This window comes from Cinclus cinclus, chromosome 28 (genome assembly GCF_963662255.1).
Source record: "Cinclus cinclus chromosome 28, bCinCin1.1, whole genome shotgun sequence".
Lineage (NCBI taxonomy): Eukaryota > Metazoa > Chordata > Aves > Passeriformes > Cinclidae > Cinclus > Cinclus cinclus.
Genome location: NC_085073.1, coordinates 5,672,691 through 5,693,787, shown reverse-complemented (window position 1 = coordinate 5,693,787; position 21,097 = coordinate 5,672,691). Strand labels below are relative to the sequence as shown.

The 21,097-nt window shown below is 57.8% G+C and overlaps 1 protein-coding gene across 3 annotated transcripts; it reads right to left on the bottom strand.

Moving 5' to 3' along the window:
- Positions 1-1,249: 1,249 nt before the first annotated feature.
- ZBTB7A (zinc finger and BTB domain containing 7A) lies at positions 1,250-20,032 on the bottom strand. 3 transcript variants are annotated; one of them, XM_062509969.1, is made up of 3 exons: positions 19,904-20,032; positions 5,475-6,682; positions 1,250-1,745 (listed from the first exon to the last, which is right to left on the bottom strand). In XM_062509969.1, exons 2-3 carry the CDS (start codon positions 6,665-6,667, stop codon positions 1,292-1,294), a joined length of 1,647 nt encoding a protein of 548 aa, XP_062365953.1. In that variant the 5' UTR covers positions 6,668-6,682; positions 19,904-20,032; the 3' UTR covers positions 1,250-1,291. The 3 variants fall into 3 exon arrangements, with proteins under 3 accessions (XP_062365953.1, XP_062365954.1, XP_062365952.1); XM_062509970.1 differs by lacking the exon at positions 19,904-20,032 and adding an exon at positions 18,727-18,855; XM_062509968.1 differs by lacking the exon at positions 19,904-20,032 and adding an exon at positions 6,813-8,631.
- Positions 20,033-21,097: the final 1,065 nt, after the last annotated feature.

Genomic DNA, 21,097 nt, shown 5'->3' with positions numbered 1-21,097 from the left:
GGACGGACAGAGGGACAGGGGGACGGATACAGGGGCAGAGGGAGGGGGACAGGGATGGACACACGGACACAGGGACGGACAGAGGGACAGACGGAGGGGGACAGGGATGGACACACGGATGGACACACGGACACAGGGACAGACACAGGGACAGACACACGGACACAGGGACAGACACAGGGACGGACACACGGACACAGGGACGGACACAGGGACAGACACAGGGACAGACACACGGACACAGGGACGGACACACGGACACAGGGACGGACACACGGACGGACAGAGGGATGAAGACACCAGCACTGGATCCATGGCATGGCTGTGCCATCCCTGCTGTGCCATCGCTGCTGTCCCCATTTCCAGCGTCCCCAGCCCCAGGCACCCGACACAAACCCTGCCGAACCTGCTGCCCTCTCTCACATGATTTTTCTTTTCTTTTCTTTTCTTTTCTTTTCTTTTCTTTCCTTTTCTTTTCTTTTGTGTGGGCTTTTTTTTTTTTTTTGTTTTGTTTTCTTTTTTTTTTTTTAGGCGATTTCCAGCAATTTTTTTTTTCCGGCCTCTCCCCGACCCGGAGCCCTCGCTGCCCTGACTGAGCCTCGCGGGGGCTGGGGGAGCCAGACCCCAAATCCTGACCCCAAACTCCCAGGAAGGAGCCCCCAAATCCCAAACCCCTCCCTGCCACAGCCCTTCCAACTCCTACCACTCCTTTTTTTTTTTTTTTTTGCTATTTTTTCCTTTTTTTTTTTTTCCTTTTTTTCTTAAATAGATCTCTCTCTGAAATAAGTATCTTTTTTTCTTTTCTCTCTCTCTCTCTTTTTTTTTTTTTTTTTTTTTTTTTTTTTTTTAAACACGTGTTTGGACACAAAATAAAGCTTTGGATTTACATGGAAGCTCTTTTCCATGCGACACAGCCACTTTCCATCCCCACCTCGTGCTTCCTTAGCATCCTTGCCTTTCCAAAAAAAGGTCCTTGGCTATGAGGGATCCTCGGGGGAGAGCCCCGCTTACGATGGGAAGATTGGAAAACATTAATATAATATCTCTCTCTTTTTTTTTGTTGTTGTTGTTGTTTTTTTTTTTTTCCGTCGCTTTTTTTTTTTAGTTTTTCCTTAAAAAACGGGGAGAGAAACATCTTTTAAAGAGAAAAATCGGAGGAAAAGTACTAACTAGATTTTGTGATTTTGTTGGTTTTTTTTCTCTCTCAGGTGGCCGTTTCGTTGGTTGGGGTTGGTTTGTTTTTTATATATATATATATATATATATATTTTTGTTTTTTTTTTTTTTTGGTTTAGGAGAGTCCTTGCGCGTTACCCTCATCCGACCCTCCTGCTACATTCAATCCCGACGCTTCGTTATTGGAATTCTCCTCAAAGTGCTGCTGCTGCTGCTGCTCCCGATTTCCCCGCGCCGCGTCCTCGCTCTCGCGACTCTCGGTGAATCCTCCGCCATCCTCAACGCCGCCCGTAGGCGTTGGGGGCATCGCCCCGCTCTCCCTGACCCGAGGCTTCCGACCCCTCCTGGAAGGGATCCCGTTGCATCCATCCTTTTTAAGGTGCCTGTGCAGGTGGTCGGAACGGACGAAAGTTTTGCAGCAGCTGTCGCACTGGTACGGCCGCAGCCCCGTGTGCACCCGCATGTGGTTCTTCAAGTCGTAGTTGTGAGCGAAGGCGGCCCCGCACTGCTGGCACAGGTAGGGTTTCTCCCCCGTGTGCTTCCTCATGTGCACCTTCAGCTTGTCCTGCCTGCCGGGGAGAACACGGGGGAGGGGGGGGGTCGGTCAGAGGTGGGAATGGGGCGGGGAAGGGGTTTGGGGTAATGGGGGGGGGGTGGGTGGGGGGAGTGGGAGGGGTGGGATGGTGGGGGTTGGGGATGGGGGTCAGGGAAGGGATGAATAGGAGGAGGAATAGGGTTGGGGAGTGATTGGGGTGGGGATGGATACTGGGACAGGGATGGATACTGGGACAGGGATGGATATTGGGACAGGGATGGATACTGGGACAGGGATGGATACTGGGACAGGGATGGATACTGGGACAGGGATGGATATTGGTGCAGGGATGGATATTGGGACAGGGATGGATACTGGGACAGGGATGGATACTGGGACAGGGATGGATATTGGGACAGGGATATTGGCACAGGGATGGATATTGGGACAGGGATGGATATTGGGACAGGGATGGATACTGGGACAGGGATGGATACTGGGACAGGGATGGATATTGGTGCAGGGATGGATATTGGGACAGGGATGGATACTGGGACAGGGATGGATACTGGGACAGGGATGGATATTGGTGCAGGGATGGATATTGGGACAGGGATGGATACTGGGACAGGGATGGATATTGGGACAAGGATGGATACTGGGACAGGGATATTGGCACAGGGATGGATATTGGCACAGGGATGGATACTGGGACAGGGATGGATACTGGGACAGGGATATTGGCACAGGGATGGATATTGGCACAGGGATGGATATTGGGACAGGGATGGATATTGGGACAGGGATGGATACTGGGACAGAGATATTGGCATAGGGATGGATATTGGGACAGGGATGGATATTGGGACAGGGATGGATATTGGCAATGGATATTGGCACAGGGATGGGCAGGTCGTGGTGTGGGGCTGGACACTGGCACAAAGCTGGACACTGGCACAAAGCTGGACACTGGCACAGGGCTGGACACTGGCACAAAGCTGGACACTGGCACAGGGCTGGACACTGGCACAGGGCTGGGCAGGTCCTGGTGTAGGGCTGGACATTGCCCAGCACAGGATGGGAGGGTGAGGTCCCACATTGCCTTGTACCAGGGTCTGAGCAGGGTTATGGGGTCCCACATTGCCCCATATGGGGTCTGACCAGGGTTATGGGGTCCTACACTGCCTCGTACCAGGATTTGAGCAGGTTTATGGGGTCCCACATTACTCCATATGGGATTTGGGCAGGGTTATGGGGTCACACAGTGCCCCACATGGGGTCACACTCTGCCCAGCCCAGGGCTGATCACAGCTATGGGGTCACACACGTCTCCTTTGGGGCCAGCAGGGCCACGTGAGCCGCAGCCATCGCTGCTTCCTGCAGGCAAATGCCAGCCCCGAGCACGTGGCCGGGCAGTGGGAGCCCCTCCTGCCCTCCCCAGCCCTTCCCAAGCAGATCCACTCAGACCCCAGCCCTGAACCTTCTCCCAGAAATCCTAAAACTCCAAGATCGAAGCCCCAAGGTCAAGCCCAGCTGCGAGGGACTTTAAAAATGGGCTTGTAAAATTAAAATTTGTCACTTTATCACCCCCTCACTCTCTCTGTTCTTATCAGAGCTGCTGCTGCTCCTCCCCCTGTGACCGTGGAGGAACCAGGAAGCACCAAGGAGCAAAAATCCCTGAGAAGGGCCTGGCTGGGTCCCCACCCGGCTGGAGCAGCCCCAGCTCCTCCTGGCACAGCCCAAACCCCCTCCCAGAGCTGGGATCCCAGTGCCCAGCTTTCCCAGCTCCCCATGGAATGGGCAAGGGGAGCAAAGGAATCCTAAAATCAGGGGGAAATGGAGCTCAGGGCATGGCAGGGAACAGCGATGCCAAGGACAGCTCCCTGTCCCTGTCCCTGTCCCTGTCCCTGTCCCTGTCCCTGTCCCTGTCCCTGTCCCTGTCCCGGCTTCTCCAGACCCAAACCCGGCTGTGGGAAGAAGCTGGAGGATGTATTTTGGCTGCAATCCGGTGTTTTAGAAAAGCAGCTTTTTTACAGGTGCCAGGTGCTCCTGGGAGACAACCGGGAGCAGATCCTCATCCCACGGAATGGGAGCAGGATGGAAAAAGGCTGAGCTGCCCCCATCAATTCCCCCTCCCCAAAAATCCCCGTGCTTCCCCTCATCTGGCAGTGCCAGGGGCCCTGTGCCATTTCCAGGTGCTGCAGTGCCCTGGCTGGTGGGATCGTTTTAGGATCACTGTGGGATCTCTATGGGATCACTGTAGGATCGCTGTGGGATTGTTTTGGGATCGCTGTGGGATCACTGTGGGGTCACTGTGGGATTGTTTTGGGATCACTCTGGGGTCGCTGCGGGATTGTTTTGGGATCACTGTGGGGTCACTGTGGGGTCACTGTGGGATTGTGTTGGGATCACTGTGGGATTGCTTTGGGATCGCTGTAGGATCACTGTGGGATTGTTTTGGGATCACTGTAGGATCGCTGTGGGATTGTTTTGGGATCGCTGTGGGGTCACTGTGGGATCCCCCCCGGCCCCCGGAGCAGGGAGGTGCCACGTGGCAGGGCCGGGGGAGCAGGGAGGGAGGGCTGGCACCTTGCCCCTGCCATTATCTGCATTCCTCAGCTCTCCAACGTGGGCTGGGCGCGGCCGGCACCAGGGGAAGGGGCAGGACACGAACCCCGGCCCCCGGCCCAGGGCTCTGAGCTGCCCCAGGGATCCCACATGGATCCCACCGGGAACAGCCCCGTGGGATGGAGTCCCCCAAAGCACGGCCTGGGCTGTGGGGACTGGAACAGAGAGGGCATCTGGGAAGGGGAAGGGGAAGGGAAAATGAAAGAGAAGGGAAAGGGAGAAGGGAAAGGGAGAAGGGAAACGGAGAAGGGAGAGTGAAGAAAGCAGGCAGGGAGCAGGCGGGGAAAGGGAGTGGGGAAAGGGAAGAGAAAGGAAAGGGAGAAGGAAAGAGAAGGGAAAGGCAGCAGGGAAAGGGAAGGAAAGGGAGCAAGAAGGGGAAGGGAAAGAGAAGGGAAAGGAGCAGCCCTCAGGCCCAGCAGGGAGCAGGCAGAGAAACAGGCAGGGAAAGGGAAGGAGAAGGGAGAAAGGGAGCAGGGAAAGGGGAAGAGAAGGAAAAGGGAAGGGAGCAGCCCCAGGCCCACGCTGCCCCTCGGCAGGGCTGGGACCCCCACCCCGGCACAGCCGCGGAGCCCGGGGAGAGGAGGCGGCGCCGGCCGCGGTCTGGAGTGAACCGGAGCAACCCAAACAATATCTCCTTTCTTTGGTGCTCCCATGGCCCAGGAAAGGGGCAGAGCAGCCCCGATTAGGAACGGGGCCATGGCAAACGCCCCCGGGAGCTGCACCGGGGCTGCCAAGGACACGAGTGGGCTCCGAGCTCCTGCCAACCCAGCCAGCAGCACCTCAGCCGTGCCACGGAGCCATTCCCAAACGATTGTCCCGCTCCTGCCTGGGCCACGGGGGATACACCAAGAGCTGCAGGTGATGGCACTGGCCATCGAGCCAGGCCCCTTGAGACAGCTCAAGTGTCACACCCCTACATTGATTATCTCCCTGGGAAACTTTGATCTCCAGCCCCAACCCACCTGTTAGGATGGAAATGAGTTGAGCAGAGAGATAAAATCAACCAGGACCAGCTCTGTGCTGGCTTTCCTGGGGTGAGGGGAGGGTTTGTTCAAAGCCCTCCAGGGTTTGTGAACAGCCCCCCAATTTGTGCGCAGCCCCTGGGTTCCCCTGCAGCCCCGTGCCCAGCCCGTACCTGGTGAATCGGACGTTGCAGATGTTGCACTCGTAGGGTTTCTCCCCGGTGTGGGTGCGGATGTGGCGCGGCAGCTTCCCGGCACCCTGGATCACCTTCTCACAGATGGGGCACTTCTGGAATGCTTTCGCCCTGATCTTCTTCTCCACCTTCTGAGACCAGGACGGGTACACGTCGCCCTCGCTGGAACTGCCGAAATATTTCAAGTAATAATCCATGACCCCGTCCTCGTCCTTGCGGTCGTCGTCGCCGAGCTGCTGCCGCCCCACCGAGTTGATCATCTGCTGGAGCAGGGCGCTGGCGGCCAAATCATCCACTTCCCTGCCATCATCCTCCGTCTCCGTGCCCGCGGGGATGAAGCCGGGCGAGTCCCCGGCTTCCGGCGGGTCCAGAGGGCCCCTGGGGGTTCCCCCTTCCTCTTCTCCCGGGGTGGCCAAGCCACGGCTGCTGTAATGTCCGTTCTGGGAAGGGGAGAACATCCCGCCGCTGACCGGCTCCTCGTCCTCGCGGTCCAGCCACATGGCCGGGTTGCTGTCAGGGTCACAGTCACTTGCCTTTGGTCTTTCGGTTGGGGTGGCTTGCGAGTAGAAGTCCAGGCCATTGCAGTTCGACTCCTCCTCCTCCTCTTGGCCTCGGAAGTTCAGTCTCTGAAGGTCTCTCAACTCTGGGTTGGTCCACGGAAAGCTGCCTTGATGGCCGTTCACGGGGTTGCTCTGGAAGAACTCCAGGTACTCTTTAGCTCTGAGATGGTTCCTCTGATCAATTTGATCTACTGTATCCATCTGGTCATTTTTGGCCAGAATCTTCCTCTCCAGGAGATCCGTGCAGACATCCCTGACGGCCGGGATCTCCAGCAGCGTGGCGGCGTTGAGGATGTCGTTGACGTTGGAAGTGCTGACGGTGAGGGTCGCGGTGTAGGCGAACTCCAGCAGCGCCGACAGGGCGTCCGCACTCACAAAGTCTATCTCATACACGTTCTGCTGGTCCACCACTAACCCTGAGGTGAAGAGCTTCTTGAAGTACTGGCTGCACGCTGCCAGGACGGAGCGGTGGGTGGGGAATTCCTGGCCTTCCACCAGGATGACCACGTCGCACAGCAGCCCGTTGTTCCTCTGCTCATTCAGGCTGCTGAGGATGTCGCTGCTGTGATCTGGGAACGGGATCCCTATGGGGCCGTCCACGCCACCCGCCATCTTCCACGCTAAAGGCTGTGGGGAAGGAGGAGGGGGAGGCCGTGAGTCAGAGCTTGGAGACATCGGGAGAATTCCCAAATTCCTGTCGGACGCAGCCGGCGCGTCCCCTGCGCCTCTCCCTTCATCCTGCCCGTCCTGTGCTTACCTGGGGAGGAGGAGGAGCAGAGCCCAGGTGCTCTCAAGTGAGAACAGCTGAATTAGCGTGGATCCAGGCCAGAGCAGCAAGCCTTGGCAGGGAGCTGGGATCACCCTGCCAGGCAGCACCTGGAGCGGGCACAGCTGTGCCCAGCGTGGGGTTATGGCAGCCTGAGCCTTCCCAGTGCATCCCAGTCCCAGTCCCATTCCCGTTCCTACTGCTCTCACTGAGAGCAGCCAACACGGTGAGGTCATCACCAGGAACACCATTCCCATCACCCATCCCTGGGTGCCAGAACACCAGGAGAGATGTAGACAGGGAATATCCTTTGGGAAGGGCAGGGAGAGGGGAGCCCCGGCCACCCCCAGGTGCTGCTGCAGGTGTTTGACAGACCAGAGCTGGTCCCTGGAACCTGAGGCAGCTCCTGCTCCTTCCCAGGAACAGGAGAGAGGAAAGGACACCAGGATCACCAAGCGCCAGCAGCAGACCTGGATCTTGGACAGGTTCCAGCAGAAGCAGCAGCTCTTCCCAATGCCAAGGGTTTGTTTGGGACAAGATAAATAAATAAAGTCACTCCTGGCAGATCCACTTGACTCCAAAAGCTGGAAAAACCCAGAGGGAACAGAGCAGCCCCAGGTGGAAAAGGCCTGCTATCTGGGGCTCAATTGCCAGTCTGAACAGCCCATAATTCTCCCACAATCCCAGTCTTCTGATCCCAAAAATGAGGAATAACATTTCCCTCCTGTCCATCTCAAGCAGCAAATCCACACGCTCCTTGAAGCAGTGATGCCTTTGCTGGAAAATCAATGTAATTCCCCCCATCCCCAGCACTGGGTTCAGCGGGAGCCAAGAAATCCATGCACAAACCGACCCACAAAGCACCCTGGGCACAAGGCTGGAGTATCCAAGGTCCTGATTTCCACACGGGGAAACTGAGGCACGGCACGTCCCACCCCATGGGGGGGGACGGATGAGTCAGGATGGATCCAGGACAGGAATAATTATCCAGGAAGCAACTCCCAGCCCCGGGTCCCAGCACAGAGCAGGAGCCCAGGTTGCACAACTCCAGCTTCCCCCACCCACCCCCGGCCTCCTCAGTAGTTTTCCATATTTACTTCTTTTTGAAAAGTTTTGTTAAGCCCAGAAAATAAGTTGAACTTCGGCACCTTCCTGTTTTATACAGAGAAAAGGCAGGGGAAGGCACGTCTGAGGCTGTGGAAAACTGATCTGGTGCAAATCCCTGGATAATCAACAGCAGGGGGACACCAGTGTTCAGCTCCCAGCAGGAATGGGATGGGGGTGAGGAGGAGGAGGGAGGATCCAGGGGAGCTGCACATGCAGGGCAGGCACCAGTCCTGCCACCAAGACCAAGCACCAAAGCCAGGCGGATTCCTGAAACACCTGGAGCAAAGGATTGACTCCAGAGCCACCTCCTGAGCTCCAGGATTTGACCTTTAAGCCCTGATTTCAAGGATTTGTACATCAGGGCTGGCTGATGGCACCGCTCCACGTTCAGCCCTGGCTTCAGGTGTGACCTTGGGCACGGTCAGCCCATGGCAGCACCCCCAGAGGATGCCAGGGACCCCCTGAGCTGGGAGCCCAGGGAGGCTCTGCTGCCTCACTTGTCCCATTCCCACTGGGGCAGCTCCAGAGCTCCCCAAAACCTCCTGGGCTCCACCGGGACCACAGCACACAGGACAGCAGATCCCATATCCCTGCCCACCCCGAAACCAGCACTGCAGCTTCCCCCTCTCTACAAGAGATGTCCTACAAGGCTTTTTCTCCCAAAACCAGTGAATCTGAGCTGTGTGCAGCATTTGGGAGCTCTGGGCAGGGATTCTGAGGGAGCTGTGTCCATTCCCCACAAACCTCAGCCCTGGGGACCACCGGGAGCAGCCAGAGCATCCAGGCAGGGTCACCCCCCCAGCACGGGGGTTGGGATAATCATCCCAACAGTGTGGGAATGGCTGCAGAGTCATGAGACTGCTGAGGGCCAGCCTGGAGCCTGCTCCGACTCGGCCACCCCGCACACAACACGGCCTTTGTGTCCCACAGCCACGGTGGCCAAGGGGCAAAGGGACCGACCCGAGCCCCCCAGGAATGGATTCAGGGCCTGGATGCTCCAGCCACATCCAGAGACTGAGTCCTCAAAACATCACCCCCATTCCCTTTCCAAAGGGCTGAACAGCCTAGGAATTACCAAAGGGGAAACGGGGCGTTCCAAAGTATGGATCTGGGGGTTTGGGAATTTCTTGAGTCTTCATGAAGTGACTCAAAAGAAGTTCCAAGTACCCCAAATCCACTGCTTGCTCACGATAACAAGGCTCAAGGCCACGATGGAATGGGCAAAATCCACTTGGGAATGTCCTGAAGCCAGGTGACAAGTGACAAAAGCCGCTGGCACAACCACAGCTCGTCCTCTCCCTGGCAAGGAAAGGTCTGAATGGGCCACCAAGGGGGAACTTCAACTGCTGACCTGAATTTCCCAGCAGCTCCATTGTCTCCCTGCCTGCCCAGCTGCTCCCAGGTCCCTGGCCCCAGACTGGGTGGCTCTGCAGAAGTGCCACATTTCACCCCAAACGTGGCTGGGGGTGGGGGGAGAGAAGTTTGGGAATGACCCTCGCAGATAACTGAGGGGTGAAATACAGCCCGTGAGAAAGAGGGGTTGGAGCGACAGCAGAACCCTCTGGGTGATTTAGGAACAGGACTGACAGCCCTGGTGGGACACCCTGTGCAGCCCCAGCCCCGCTCTCAGCGCTTCCAAAATCCCAACACAGCTCCACAAGTCAGCCCAGCACATGCAGGGATTCCAGGCAGGAAAAATGTCATTTTTTTGGGTGGCGAATGGGAGTGAGGGAAGTTCTCCACCTCCCTGAGCTGATGTTCCACATCCACCTGATTCCTGATAAGCTGCTCCTCGACACTAAATAGAATCCCTGAGGTTGGAAAAGCCTTCCAGGACCATCGAGTCCAAGCTGTGCTCAATCCCCACCCTGTCCCCAACCCGGAGCACCAAGTGCCACCTCCATGAGCTCCTCTGACACCTCCAGGGATGTGGGACTCCAAACCTCCCTGGGCAGCCCCTGCCAACACCTAATCATTCTTCCCATGGAGAAATTTTCCCAACATCCAACCTGAACGTGCCCTGGTACGACTCAAGGCCATTCCCTCTTGCCCTGTTGTCCTCTGGGAGCAGAACCTGACCCCTCCTGGCTGCCAGCCCCGGCCAGGGAGTTGTGCAGAGCCAGGAGGTCGCTCCTGAGCCTCCCCAGCTCCCTCAGATATTTTCCAGACTCTTCCCAGCTCCATTCCCTTGTCTGGGCTCACTCCAGCACCTCAGTGAGGGGCCACACCAGGACACAGCAGCAGAGCTGTGACCTCACCACTGAGAGTTTCTTTTCTTATTTTTTTTTTTAAACTCAATTTCTCACCTCTCTCCTCCTCCCAGACCTTCCTCCCCAGCCCAAGAGCAGCACCCAGAGCTCACTGAAAGCCCTGAGCTTGTGCTTCCCTCAGCAGGATGTCACCCAATCCCTCTCCTCCAGGAGCTCTGGAATTTGACATTTACATTCAAATGAGACGACCACATCAAGATGGGATCACAACCAAAAGTGCTGACAAACACCTCTTTAATTACCAGTTTTCCACAGAACCTCAGTGGGTTGGTTTTTGTTGTGTGTGTTTTGTTGTTTTTTTTTTTTTCCCCCCCTTTTTGCTTTGCTTCTTTGCCTTAAAATTTTTAGAAGAACCTGAGCAGTTTGAGAGGGCTCAGGAATACACAGGTGGATGAGCTCGGTCACACCGGGGGAATGGGAACAGCCAATGTTCTCTAATCCGGAAAAGATCCCAAAACTCTCTCCAAAGGCAGAGGTGCCACCCACTGCAGCAGCACAGGTGAGAACTTGAGCAACACCTGGCACCTGCTTGGGGCAGGAAGAGAGAACCAGCATCACCCTGTCCATGGAGCAACAGCTTCAGGGAATTCTGCCATCCACAGAGCAAAAATTCCTGGGAATAGCTGAGCTCTGGGAGATGGGCCCTGGATGTGGAGTGACAGGGTAAGGGGGAATGGATTCAAACTCACAGGGTGAGATGGGATTTTGGGAAGGAATTCCTCCCTGGGAGGGTGGGGAGGCTCTGGGATGGAATTCCCAGAGAAGCTCTGGCTGCCCTTAGATCCCTGGAAGTGTCCAAGGCCAGGCTGGAAGAGCCTGGGATACTGGAGGATGTCCCTGCCCATGGCACGAATATTAAAGGTCCATCCAACCCAAACCATTCTGAAATTTGGGATACTCAGCCTCTTGCTCAAGGTGCCCAAGGATCCCAAGTTGCTCTGGGATTTCTTGGAACAAAAAGCACATGACTGTGGCAGGGCAACCTCTGCAGCAGCACCAGGGAAGAATTATTAAAATAATGGTGCTTTACACAAAAAAAAAAAAAAAAAACCAAAACAAAAAATAAAAACCAAAAAAACCCCCACCCCAGCAGCTGCCCAAGGCCCAAGCATTCCCTCACCAGCAGCTGGAGAAATGGGCATTTTTCCCTGTGAACTCAGACCCCACAAGTCCTCACCTCTTCATATTTAGGGGGAGACCATGCCAGGCTCCTTGTCCCTCCCCCAGCTGCTTTGGGATAAGGCAGCTCTGTGGCCATGGGGAGCAGGAGGCAGTGCCTGGGCTGACACCCAGCCCAGGACAGGTCCCAGCAGGTCTCATTCCCTCCCTCTGCCCAGGATCCACCCGAAACTCTGCCGAGGCCTCGGGACACACACCTTGCACGGAGCAGGAAGGGAAGGAGGAGTTTTGTCTGCTTGGGGGAAGTCACAGTTCCAGCCACTCCACAGAGCCATGGAAACTCAACTGCTCCCAACAAGGAATGTGCTGTCAGTGTTTTAGGGCCAAACTACCCCAATTATTTGGACCTGAAGAAAAGAGCTGGGTGTTCCTGAGAAGAGGACCCTGCACATCAACAGAAGGAACTGCACTGCGGGGGGGAAAAAAAAAAAAAAAAAAAAATACCCCTCAGCATGCTGTTATTTTAAATAAAACTGCATTTTCAGTGATGGAATGGGAAGAAATCCTTGGCCCTGAGAAAGCAACGGAGCCATCAATGGCAAAGAGTGAATTCCAGCTTTCATCTGTCCTGACTGGACATCCCATCTGGGGTAACATGACCAAGATCATGCAGCTCTTGAAGTAAGGAGACAGGAGCAGAACCAGTGCCCTGCAAATATCTGTGGGCTGCTTTGGACAATCTGGCTCTGTTTTCCAAGCATGGGCATCCATCCCCTCCAGCCCCAGCCCAGCTCTCAACAGGGAAAAGCAACCACAGCTCTGGATTTGGCAAGTGAGGAGTGAGGAATGAGACTCAACCACACGAGGAGGGTTCAGCTGGCTCCAGGTCCCATCCCCGACCAACCCCTGCTCCAGGGGTGTTCTGGTCCTTCCAAAGATCAGAGCATCCCATCTCTTGTAGGTCCTGCAGGAATGCTGCTGCAAGGGCTCTGGAGACCCTAAAGGGGATCCAAGAGAGATGGGGGAGGGACTTTGGATAAGGAGTGACAGGATAATGGGGAAGGGATTCAAACTGAGAGTAGGTTTAGATGGGATAATGGGAAGGAATCCTTCCCTGTGAGGGTGGGGAGGGACTGGAATGGAATCCCAAGAAAGCTGTGGCTTCTCCATCACTGGCAGTGTCCAAGGTCAGGCAGGATGAGGCTTGGAGCAACCTGGAACAGTGGGAGGTGTCCCTGCCCATGGCAGGGGCGGCACTGGATGAGCTTAAAGGCCCCTTCCACCCAAACCCTTCTGTGATGAGTCAAAGTCTCAAATTCGAGGTGAAGTGGAAGAACATCTGAGATGTTCTGACAGCTCCAGCAGCCTCCCCCCCACCCCAGCTCAGCCCAACCCGACGGACTCGTGGCACGACCACGTAACCAAAACAGCCGGGCTGTCCCGGCCGGGCCCGACCTGCCAGGGAGGTTTTTGTTTCCTCTCCCTGCTCTGGAAAGATGTGTCTGGGCAGCACAGGAAGCTCCAGCACAGCCAACCCCCTCCTACAGCCCTCTCACACCAAGTAGCTGCTCCAAGGAAAAGGAAATCTGCCCCAAAGCCTGCAGATGCTGGGGCATGGATTCACACATCCCTGAAATCCCAGAATCCCAGGCTGGTGTGGGATGTTTGCCCCTTTCCATCCCATAGGCAGGGACACTTTCCACTGTCCCAGAGTGCTCCAACCTGGCCTTGGGCACATGCAGGGATCCAGGGACAGCCACAGCTTCTCTGGGAATTCCATCTTAGAAACTCCCCATCCTCCCAGGGAGGAATTCTTCCCAGTATTCCACCTATCCCTGCCCTCATTCTGCAGCCGTTCCCCCCTGCCCTGGCACTCCAGGCCCTTGTGAAGGGAAGAGCCAAAGCTCTCCATGAGCCATTTATGCCCAGGGAAGGAGCACCTGAAGCCCTGCAGGATCAGTCAGGACACACCAGGATTTGACAGCACAGAGGCTCAGACAGGAAAGGAGAATCCCACATCCTGCAGCTGCTGCCAAGGGAACTCTGGCAGGAAGAACAACTGCTCCCACTGAAGTCTGGATGGGGCACTGGGTCTGAACATCCCTCAGACCCTCCACGAGCATCCCAGGAACTTTTAATGGAATAGAGACCCATTAAAGCAGGAACCACAGAGGGACCACAATGGAGCAGGGACCACCCAGGTCAGGCTGGAGGTCTGGGATTCCTCATTACTGACAGGGAATTGTTGGGAATGCTGCTATGGAGCCACCAGGAAAGAAAGGGGCTTGTTCCCCTTGGTTTTCCCAAACTGAATTCCAGTGGTTTTCACATGCTGGCCCAGATGAGGCCGGACAAGCCAGCTGTGGAATTGTCCCAGTGGGAGGACAAGTGTCACCAAGGAACAGCTCACCCCAACTCATCCCAAAGGCCTGGGAAAGACTCTGCATCTCCTAGGAAACCTGATGGTGTTCCCAGAGACACGGCTCCCTCTCCAAGGATTCACTTCCACAGCCCAGGCAGACGAGGGATGACCCAATGTCCCATTCCACAGCTCCCTGGGATGCAACTGGGATGGGATTTCCGAGCAGGGCATGGCACAGCTCCTGGGAAACTTCAGTTTCCAGCTGCTGGCCCAAGGCAGGACATGGACCAAACACCGGGGCTGTTCTGGAGGATCCCAAATCTGCAGCCGAGGCACTGGAGCCTCCCCGAGCTGCCACCCTCAGCCCTGACAGCACCAAACTCCTCTCACATTGCAAGGTGAGCCTGAACTGGTTCCTCCACCCAGCCCTCCTTGCCAATTTTCTCCTTTGTCATCAGAGGCCGGATTTAATCCGGCAGGAATGTGCCTTGGTGTGAGCCCGTGGAGTCTCCCACCTGAGCTCTGGGTGTGAGGGGTTGTTTTGGGGTGAGAAGCCCCCCCCCCCCCATCCCCAGCACTGTCATTCTTCCTCAATGCAAAAATCCACGGCACAAACTCCACGTGCTGAGATTGTCCCCGACAGCACCAACAGGTCACAGGAATTTCCCTGCACTGAGACAAAACAAACCCCAAACTGCTGAGAGCTACTCAAAGACCCTCGATCCCTGCTCCAAACCCACCTCTGGTCCAGCAACTCCCAGGCCTCCCTCAGCCCTCAGGCTAAGCTGAGTCTATCTGAGCTCAGCCCAGCGCCCAGGAAGGCTGGATAACCCCGGCACCCATGGGAACTCTCTGTTTTGCTGCTCAAACAAATCCTTCTCACTGAGCCCAAAGTGTGCCCACACTGCTGCAGTCCTGGCCCTCCAACAGTCTCCACATGGCTCCTGTGAGAAAACTCCCAAAAAAAAACCTCCAAAACTCTGGTTCTGGGAGATTCTGGACAACATCAGGCCATGGTAGAGCCAGTCACAGTTCTCCAAAATACTTTAAAAAGTCTCAGGAGTTACAGGGGAAAAGAGGGGAAACTGCACAAACCACGAGGCTGTGTGTGCTCCTGGAGCAGCTCTTTCCCAGGAGGGTTTTTTCCCAACCTGGGAGTCCCAGGAGCCTGGAGGCACCGGGATCCAGGCAGGAATAAGCAGCTGCTATTCCAAAAAGGCAACGTGGGGCCTCTTTGCCAAGGGAGCAGTTGAGGACTCAAGCTTTAACCCCCAGCAAGGCCCAGGTGCTCCAGATCAGAGCAGGTCATGCTTGGACAACCCCTCCCCTTCAGAGGCCAAGGCCTGACCCCACTCCAGCCAAAATCCCCCCAAAGTCACTCCAGCGTTTCCTTGAGAAAAGCCCAGCTCATGTGCCCCTTCACCCCACATTCCCCCTCTCCTGTCACAGCTCTCGTGGCCTCCTGGACAGAGAGAACCATAAAAACTGTTCGAATCCCAAATCCCCCAATCCTACAGGTGCCAGATAGCATTTACCCCTTCATCCCACATTCCTGTCCCCTATCACACCTCCTAAACAGAGAGCCCTAAGAACTCTCAAACCCCAAATCCCCCCAGCCCCCTATGTGCTGCAGGAGCCCCCAAAGCCCCTGTCACAGGATTCCCCCTGCCACTCCTGGCATTCCCTGCCCCAGGCTGTGGCATTAATCTAATTGCCTCAAATAACACCTCACAGACTGGTTGATCTTTTCCACACTGGCAAAGGGGGGTAAAAAAAAAAAAAAAGAAAAAAAAAAAAAAGCGAAAATTAAAAAAAAAAAAAAAAAAAAAAAAAAGAAAGAGGGGAGTTTGGTGAGAGAGCAGAGCAGGGCAGTCCCTTATGTAATTCCCAGTTTGTGGATTAACAGACAGCTCGTCCTGCCATTGCCAGCTCCGGGTGATGACGAGCAAAAGCGAATCCCCGGAGCAAGCGGGGCTTCATCCCTGGCAAGGCTCTCCTGCCACGGAGCTCCTTCCTCCCTGCCCTGCTGGGAGCACAGGGATGCAGGGAAGGAGGGAATGCTGATTCCTGTGCTCTGCTCTGCCTGTCGGGGCAGGAGGAATTGCACGGCACCAACCTGTAGCTACAAGCCCACCTCCGGCACCTTCCCAGCTCCAGCGAACACCGGGTGGGGGGGGGGGGGGGAAATTTATTCGCTGGTGTCCCAGTGGGAAAAATAAGGAGGTGCACGAACCGGGAAGGAAATGGGTGCAGGAGTGGAGTGAAGGGCCGGGAGGAAGGAGTTAAAACCCAGCGCTGGGAGCATCCTCTCCTGGGGAGAAACTCCAGGGGACAGGGACAGGATCGGGAGAGAGTCAGCAGCTTCAGGCGGGCACAGGGGTGGGAAACAGGAGCAGGAGGATCCCGAGGGTGCCCCGGGAGGACGGCAGACGCTGCCGACGCTCCGGCCGCACATTTTTCCAGGGATGGGAGAAGCCAGGGTGTTGGGAAGCCGCTGATTGCCAGGGGATCTGCGGCTCATCCCACCGACGTGCCCTTGGCTCCCACCTGCAGCCCCGGGGCAGCTCGCACCAGTTTCCAGTTTCTCGCACCTTGTTGCATTAAGCTGAGCCCTATAGTTCCCCTTCCACCTGCAGCTCGTGGCTGCCGCGGGACAATCCCAAATGTCCCAAATCCCTCGCAGCTATCCCGGGGCTCCGGGGGAAGGAGATCCCACCGCGATTCCAGGCGGGGAAGTCGCGCCCCCGGTTCTGCCACCGGAGCAACCGGGAAAACTGAAACTGAGCGCAGGGAAGGCGATACGGGCAGGGGGCTGGGCGAGGAACAATCGTCCCTGGCTACTCCACAGGATCCCAGCGCTTGCCTGACCTCGTTTACTCCCGCTCACGTCCTCCCAGAGCTCCTCGATGCTGCAGGCACAGGTACCGGGATGGACACGGCACCGGTTTTGGATCAAAGATAAACCGGTTTGGATTGGGGATAAACGCTTGCCTTATCCCAGACACTGCCGACCTTCCTCCCTTTTCCCCGAGTTCTGCTCGTCAAAAAGTTTTTAATTACAGACCGGCACCGGGTCTGCTCAAATTTGAGATTAAGGCTGGTTGAGAGTGTAGTTAAAACAACTGTTTATTGCCTGGGCTAGGAGAGATAACGAGTCGGGTTCTAATTGTTCACTGCACAAGAGCATCCTCCAAAAAAACTCAGCATCCCGAGACGGGGAGAAAAACCTCGAGTGTCAGTTTTAATCAAGATTAAACCACAGTTCTCAAGCATTTAGACTCAGTCTCAAACACAGACCAGGGATTTCACAGTTTTTAGGTGGGACACCTGCGTCAAACGCCAGCATTTGATCCCAAAATAAGGTCTTGAAGGGAGACAGGAGCACCCAAACCACCACAGAGCCTCGACGGCAGCATAAATTTCACCCCTCATTTGCGTCCCGTGCCCACATCCAAATTCCCATGCTGGGAGAACAAATGGAATTTTTAATTCTGCTTCCAAAAGTCACCAAACACGAAGGGAACCCGGCGCCCTCACCGTGCCAAATTAATTCCACCCAGCTCCTCCACGGAGCAGAGCCCCTCACGAAGCCACAGCTGAAGATCCCCACCAGACCCACGGCCACGAGATGAAATACAAGTGAAAAACTATTAATAATTAAAAAAAAAAAATTAAAAAAAAAGCAGAGGAAGAGTTGCAAAGCAGCAAAGTGAAGAACTACTTTCATTCACCACCACATTTATGAAGAGCTCCTGCCTTGCAAAACCCTCCCTGGAGTTACTGAAGCAATTAAGGCTTGGTGGAAAAATCCCACCATCTCACCCATGTTTGGGTTGTGCCTCTTCACTCCCTCTTTCACCAGAACAAGCCTAAACAGGGGCCAGAATGAATATTAAACAAGAAAGGCTCCTCTCTAATAAACTCCTCAGTTTCTCTCGGTCTCTTTTTATTTTATTTTTTTTTTTTTAAGTAGTTGAAATCCAACAACTCCAGCAAAACCATCGGAATTAAAGCCAGCCCGGCTCTTCCTGCTCAGCCTCCAGAAGAGCCCACACGCTGCAATTTCCAACCAGGACTGGCAGAACCCTTGAGAAATCACACAATTCCTTGAAAAATACCACCACCAACCACCCCAAACACTTTTAGAAAGCGCCAGGATGACCTTTTAGCTCCATTGCTACGCTGAGCACAACTTCAACCCTCATTAGGTTGTAAATTCTTCCAGGCAGAACCTTTCTCTCCCCATATCCATAAAATAGTTATTATATGAGTTATGGTTTCGATAGGCAGGACAACGAACAGCCCTGGGAACGCGGCTGCTCTTGAACTGGGACCGGCAGCAAACTCTTACCAAGAGTCCTTGAGCCCAAAGAAACTTTGGCTGCCCAAACTCGTCCTGCCCTGCAGCCGAGGGTCTGCAGGAGCTGGGAACACAGAGAGCCAGGCAGGGGCCAGGCAGTCACGTCGCCTGGGGTTGTACAACAGGAACTGTTGCTTTCAACACAGGAACGCTGGGATTTACACGTTTTCTGCTGGTGCTGCCCGAGTCCCAGGGCTTTCCATGGAATCGTGGAATAATCTCAGCTGAAAGGGATCATCCAGCCCAGCTCCTGGCCCCACACAGACACCCAGTAATCCCACCCTGGGCATCCCTGGCAGTGTCGTCCAGGTGCTCCTGGAGCTCTGGCAGCCTTGGGGCCAGGACCATTCCATGGAGAATCTGTCCAATGCCTCACCATGCTCTGCAAAAAGAACCTTTTCCTGATATCCAACCTCAACCCCTCTTGGTACAGCTTCACAAACCAACTTTTCCCACACTCCTGGAACAACACAGCCAAGGAGCCCTGTCCTTGTCTGTGCCAGCCCCGTGGTCCCAGAGATGCGTCCATGACTTTGTCCCCTCACCAAGCAGCGCTCCGAGGGGAGGAGGACAAGGACCTCTGGCTGTGTCACGGGGGACTCAGCACGGCAATTTTAGGCACCTGACCCGAGCCACCACATCCAAACCCGAGCCCCGCGGTGGGGGATGATGACCAGAAGGCCGTACCGGGTCCCTGGCCACGCAGGGAATGTTTTGGCAGGACGAAAAGGATGCTGCCCCTCACGCCGAGCTCTCGCCGGCCTCACTGCTGCGCAGTCCCGCGGGGGGGAGAGGCTTATCCCGCCGGGCTCCTCCGGGCAGCAGCGCCCCAGCCCCGCGGGGGGATTATCACCACTGCCCCCCCCCCCACCCGCAGCCGGCCGGGGGGAGATAAGGGACGGCCAAGAGGGGTAAAAACAACCCCGGACGGGCAGGGCCGGAGCAGGGCGGGCAGGGCCGGGCCGGCGCCCCCCGGCCGGCAACGACCTTGGGGTGCGCGGGGACGGCCCGGCCCGACGCCCCCGCACGGGGCGGCCCCGGGGGACCCCACCCATGACCGGCCTCCCCCCGCCGCCGGCCCGGGCCGCCCCCCCCGCGGGGCCCACAGGGAGCCTTGGCCGGGCGCCACGACCCCACCCCTTCCCCCGGGCGGGCGCCGCAATGGAGGCCGGGGGGAGGCGGGGGGCGCCGGGGGGGGGGGGGGGGGGAAGGAGGAGGGAGGGGGGTGAGGTGTCGGTGGCGGCCCCGCGGAGCCGGCGGGGCGGGCGGGGGTCGCGGAGGTGTCGGGCCCGGACGGGGGTCGCGGGCCCGGGCCGAGGGGAGGTGGGGGGGGGCGCGTAGGCCCCGCCGCGCCCGTCCCCGGCCACCCCGCGCGGCGCCCGCCATTGGGCCGGGCGGCTGCGGGCGGGGCGGGCACGCGGGGCGGAGGGCGCGCCCCGATTGGCCCCGCCCGCTGCCCATCAACACGCCTCCCGCTCGCCGAGAGCGCGGGGGGCGCCGGGAAGCGCAGTCCGCGCGCCCACCGGCACCTGCGGCGAGGAACGGCCGAGGGACTACAACTCCCAGCAACCCCAGCGCCGCGCTCTCCCCCTACTCCTCCCCGCTCCGAACCCTTCCCCCCCCCCCCCCCCCCCCCCCCCCCGCGACCCCCCCCCCCCCCCAGCACGGCCCGGCCAAGTACAACGTATACGGAGGGGGGGGGGGGTCAGCCCCCAACCTCCCCCCGCAACGGACCCAACCGACCCCCCCCCCCCCCCCACTTCCCCCCGGGAGGAGGCGGGGGAGGGTCAGGCCTGAACCCCCCCTCCCCCCCCATGCGCGCCCCCCCCCCCCTTCTTTCCGCGCCCACCCCTCAGTTCCGTACCGGGCGGGGGCCGAGCGGTCCGGGCGAGCGGAGCGGGCCGCGCCGTGCCGAGGCGGGCGGGCCGGGCCGTGCGGGCGGGCGGAGCAGGCTCTGGCCGCCCCGCGGGAGCTGCTCGCCGAGGCCCGTATGCGGCTCCTTCCTGCTCCGGCCGGGGCCGCCCCGCTCTTAAAGGGGCCGCGCGCCGCCCCCCCCCGCCCGCCGCCCCCCCCGCGGGGCGCAGCCGCCTCCGGCCGGGGGGGGGGCGCAGCGCGGCGCGGCCGCGGGAGGGGGAGAGGGGGGTTCGGGGGAGCGCGGCCGGGGCAGCCCCGCTAAGGGACCCCGCAGACCCCCCCCGGCCCGCGCGCCGAGTGGGACGGTCCGCGCGCCCCCCCCCCCCCCTCACCCACCCAACCCAACCCCCGCGTGACAGCACGAGTCGGACCCACCCGTGTCACACGGTGTCACCTCCCCACCCGGAGTGTCACACAGACCCCAGACCCACCCGTGTCACACGCTGTCACCTCCCCACTCGGAGTGTCACACAGACCCCAGACCCACCCGTGTCACACGCTGTCACCTCCCCACCCGGAGTGTCACACAGACCCCAGACCCACCCGTGTCACACGCTGTCACCTCCCCACTCGGAGTGTCACACAGACCCCAGACCCACCCGTGTCACACGCTGTCACCTCCCCACCCGGAGTGTCACACAGACCCCAGACCCACCCGTGTCACACGCTGTCACCTCCCCACCCGGAGTGTCACACAGACCCCAGACCCACCCGTGTCACACGCTGTCACCTCCCCACCCGGAGTGTCACACAGACCCCAGACCCACCCGTGTCACACGCTGTCACCTCCCCACCCGGAGTGTCACACAGACCCCAGACCCACCCGTGTCACATCATGGGGCACCTCCCACTGCATGTCACATGAACCCAGATCCACTCGTGTCCCCACGGGTCAACCCCCAGGTCCCTTCTGGGTCACCCTACCCAGGGGTCACCCCACGGGTCACCCTAGTGCTCCCCAAACCTTCTGGTGTCCCCACCGGGCGCCTCTTTGGGTCACCATACCCACGTGCCACCCCATGGGGCACCTCTGTGCTCCCCAGAGCCACCCGTGTCACCCCATAGGTCCCTTCTGGACCCCTCTACCCACGGGTGTCGCCCTCTGGGTCATCCCCTTTATGTACCTCACTCCCTGCACCCCCAA

Excerpts from the sequence above, each read along its gene's own strand:
- ZBTB7A (XM_062509969.1), bottom strand. The coding sequence starts at position 6,667 with ATGGCGGGTGGCGTGGACGGCCCCATAGGGATCCCGTTCCCAGATCAC. Across the intron at positions 1,746-5,474 it reads TGCAACGTCCGATTCACCAG|GCAGGACAAGCTGAAGGTGC; the intron begins GTACGGGCTGGG and ends TCTCCCCGGCAG.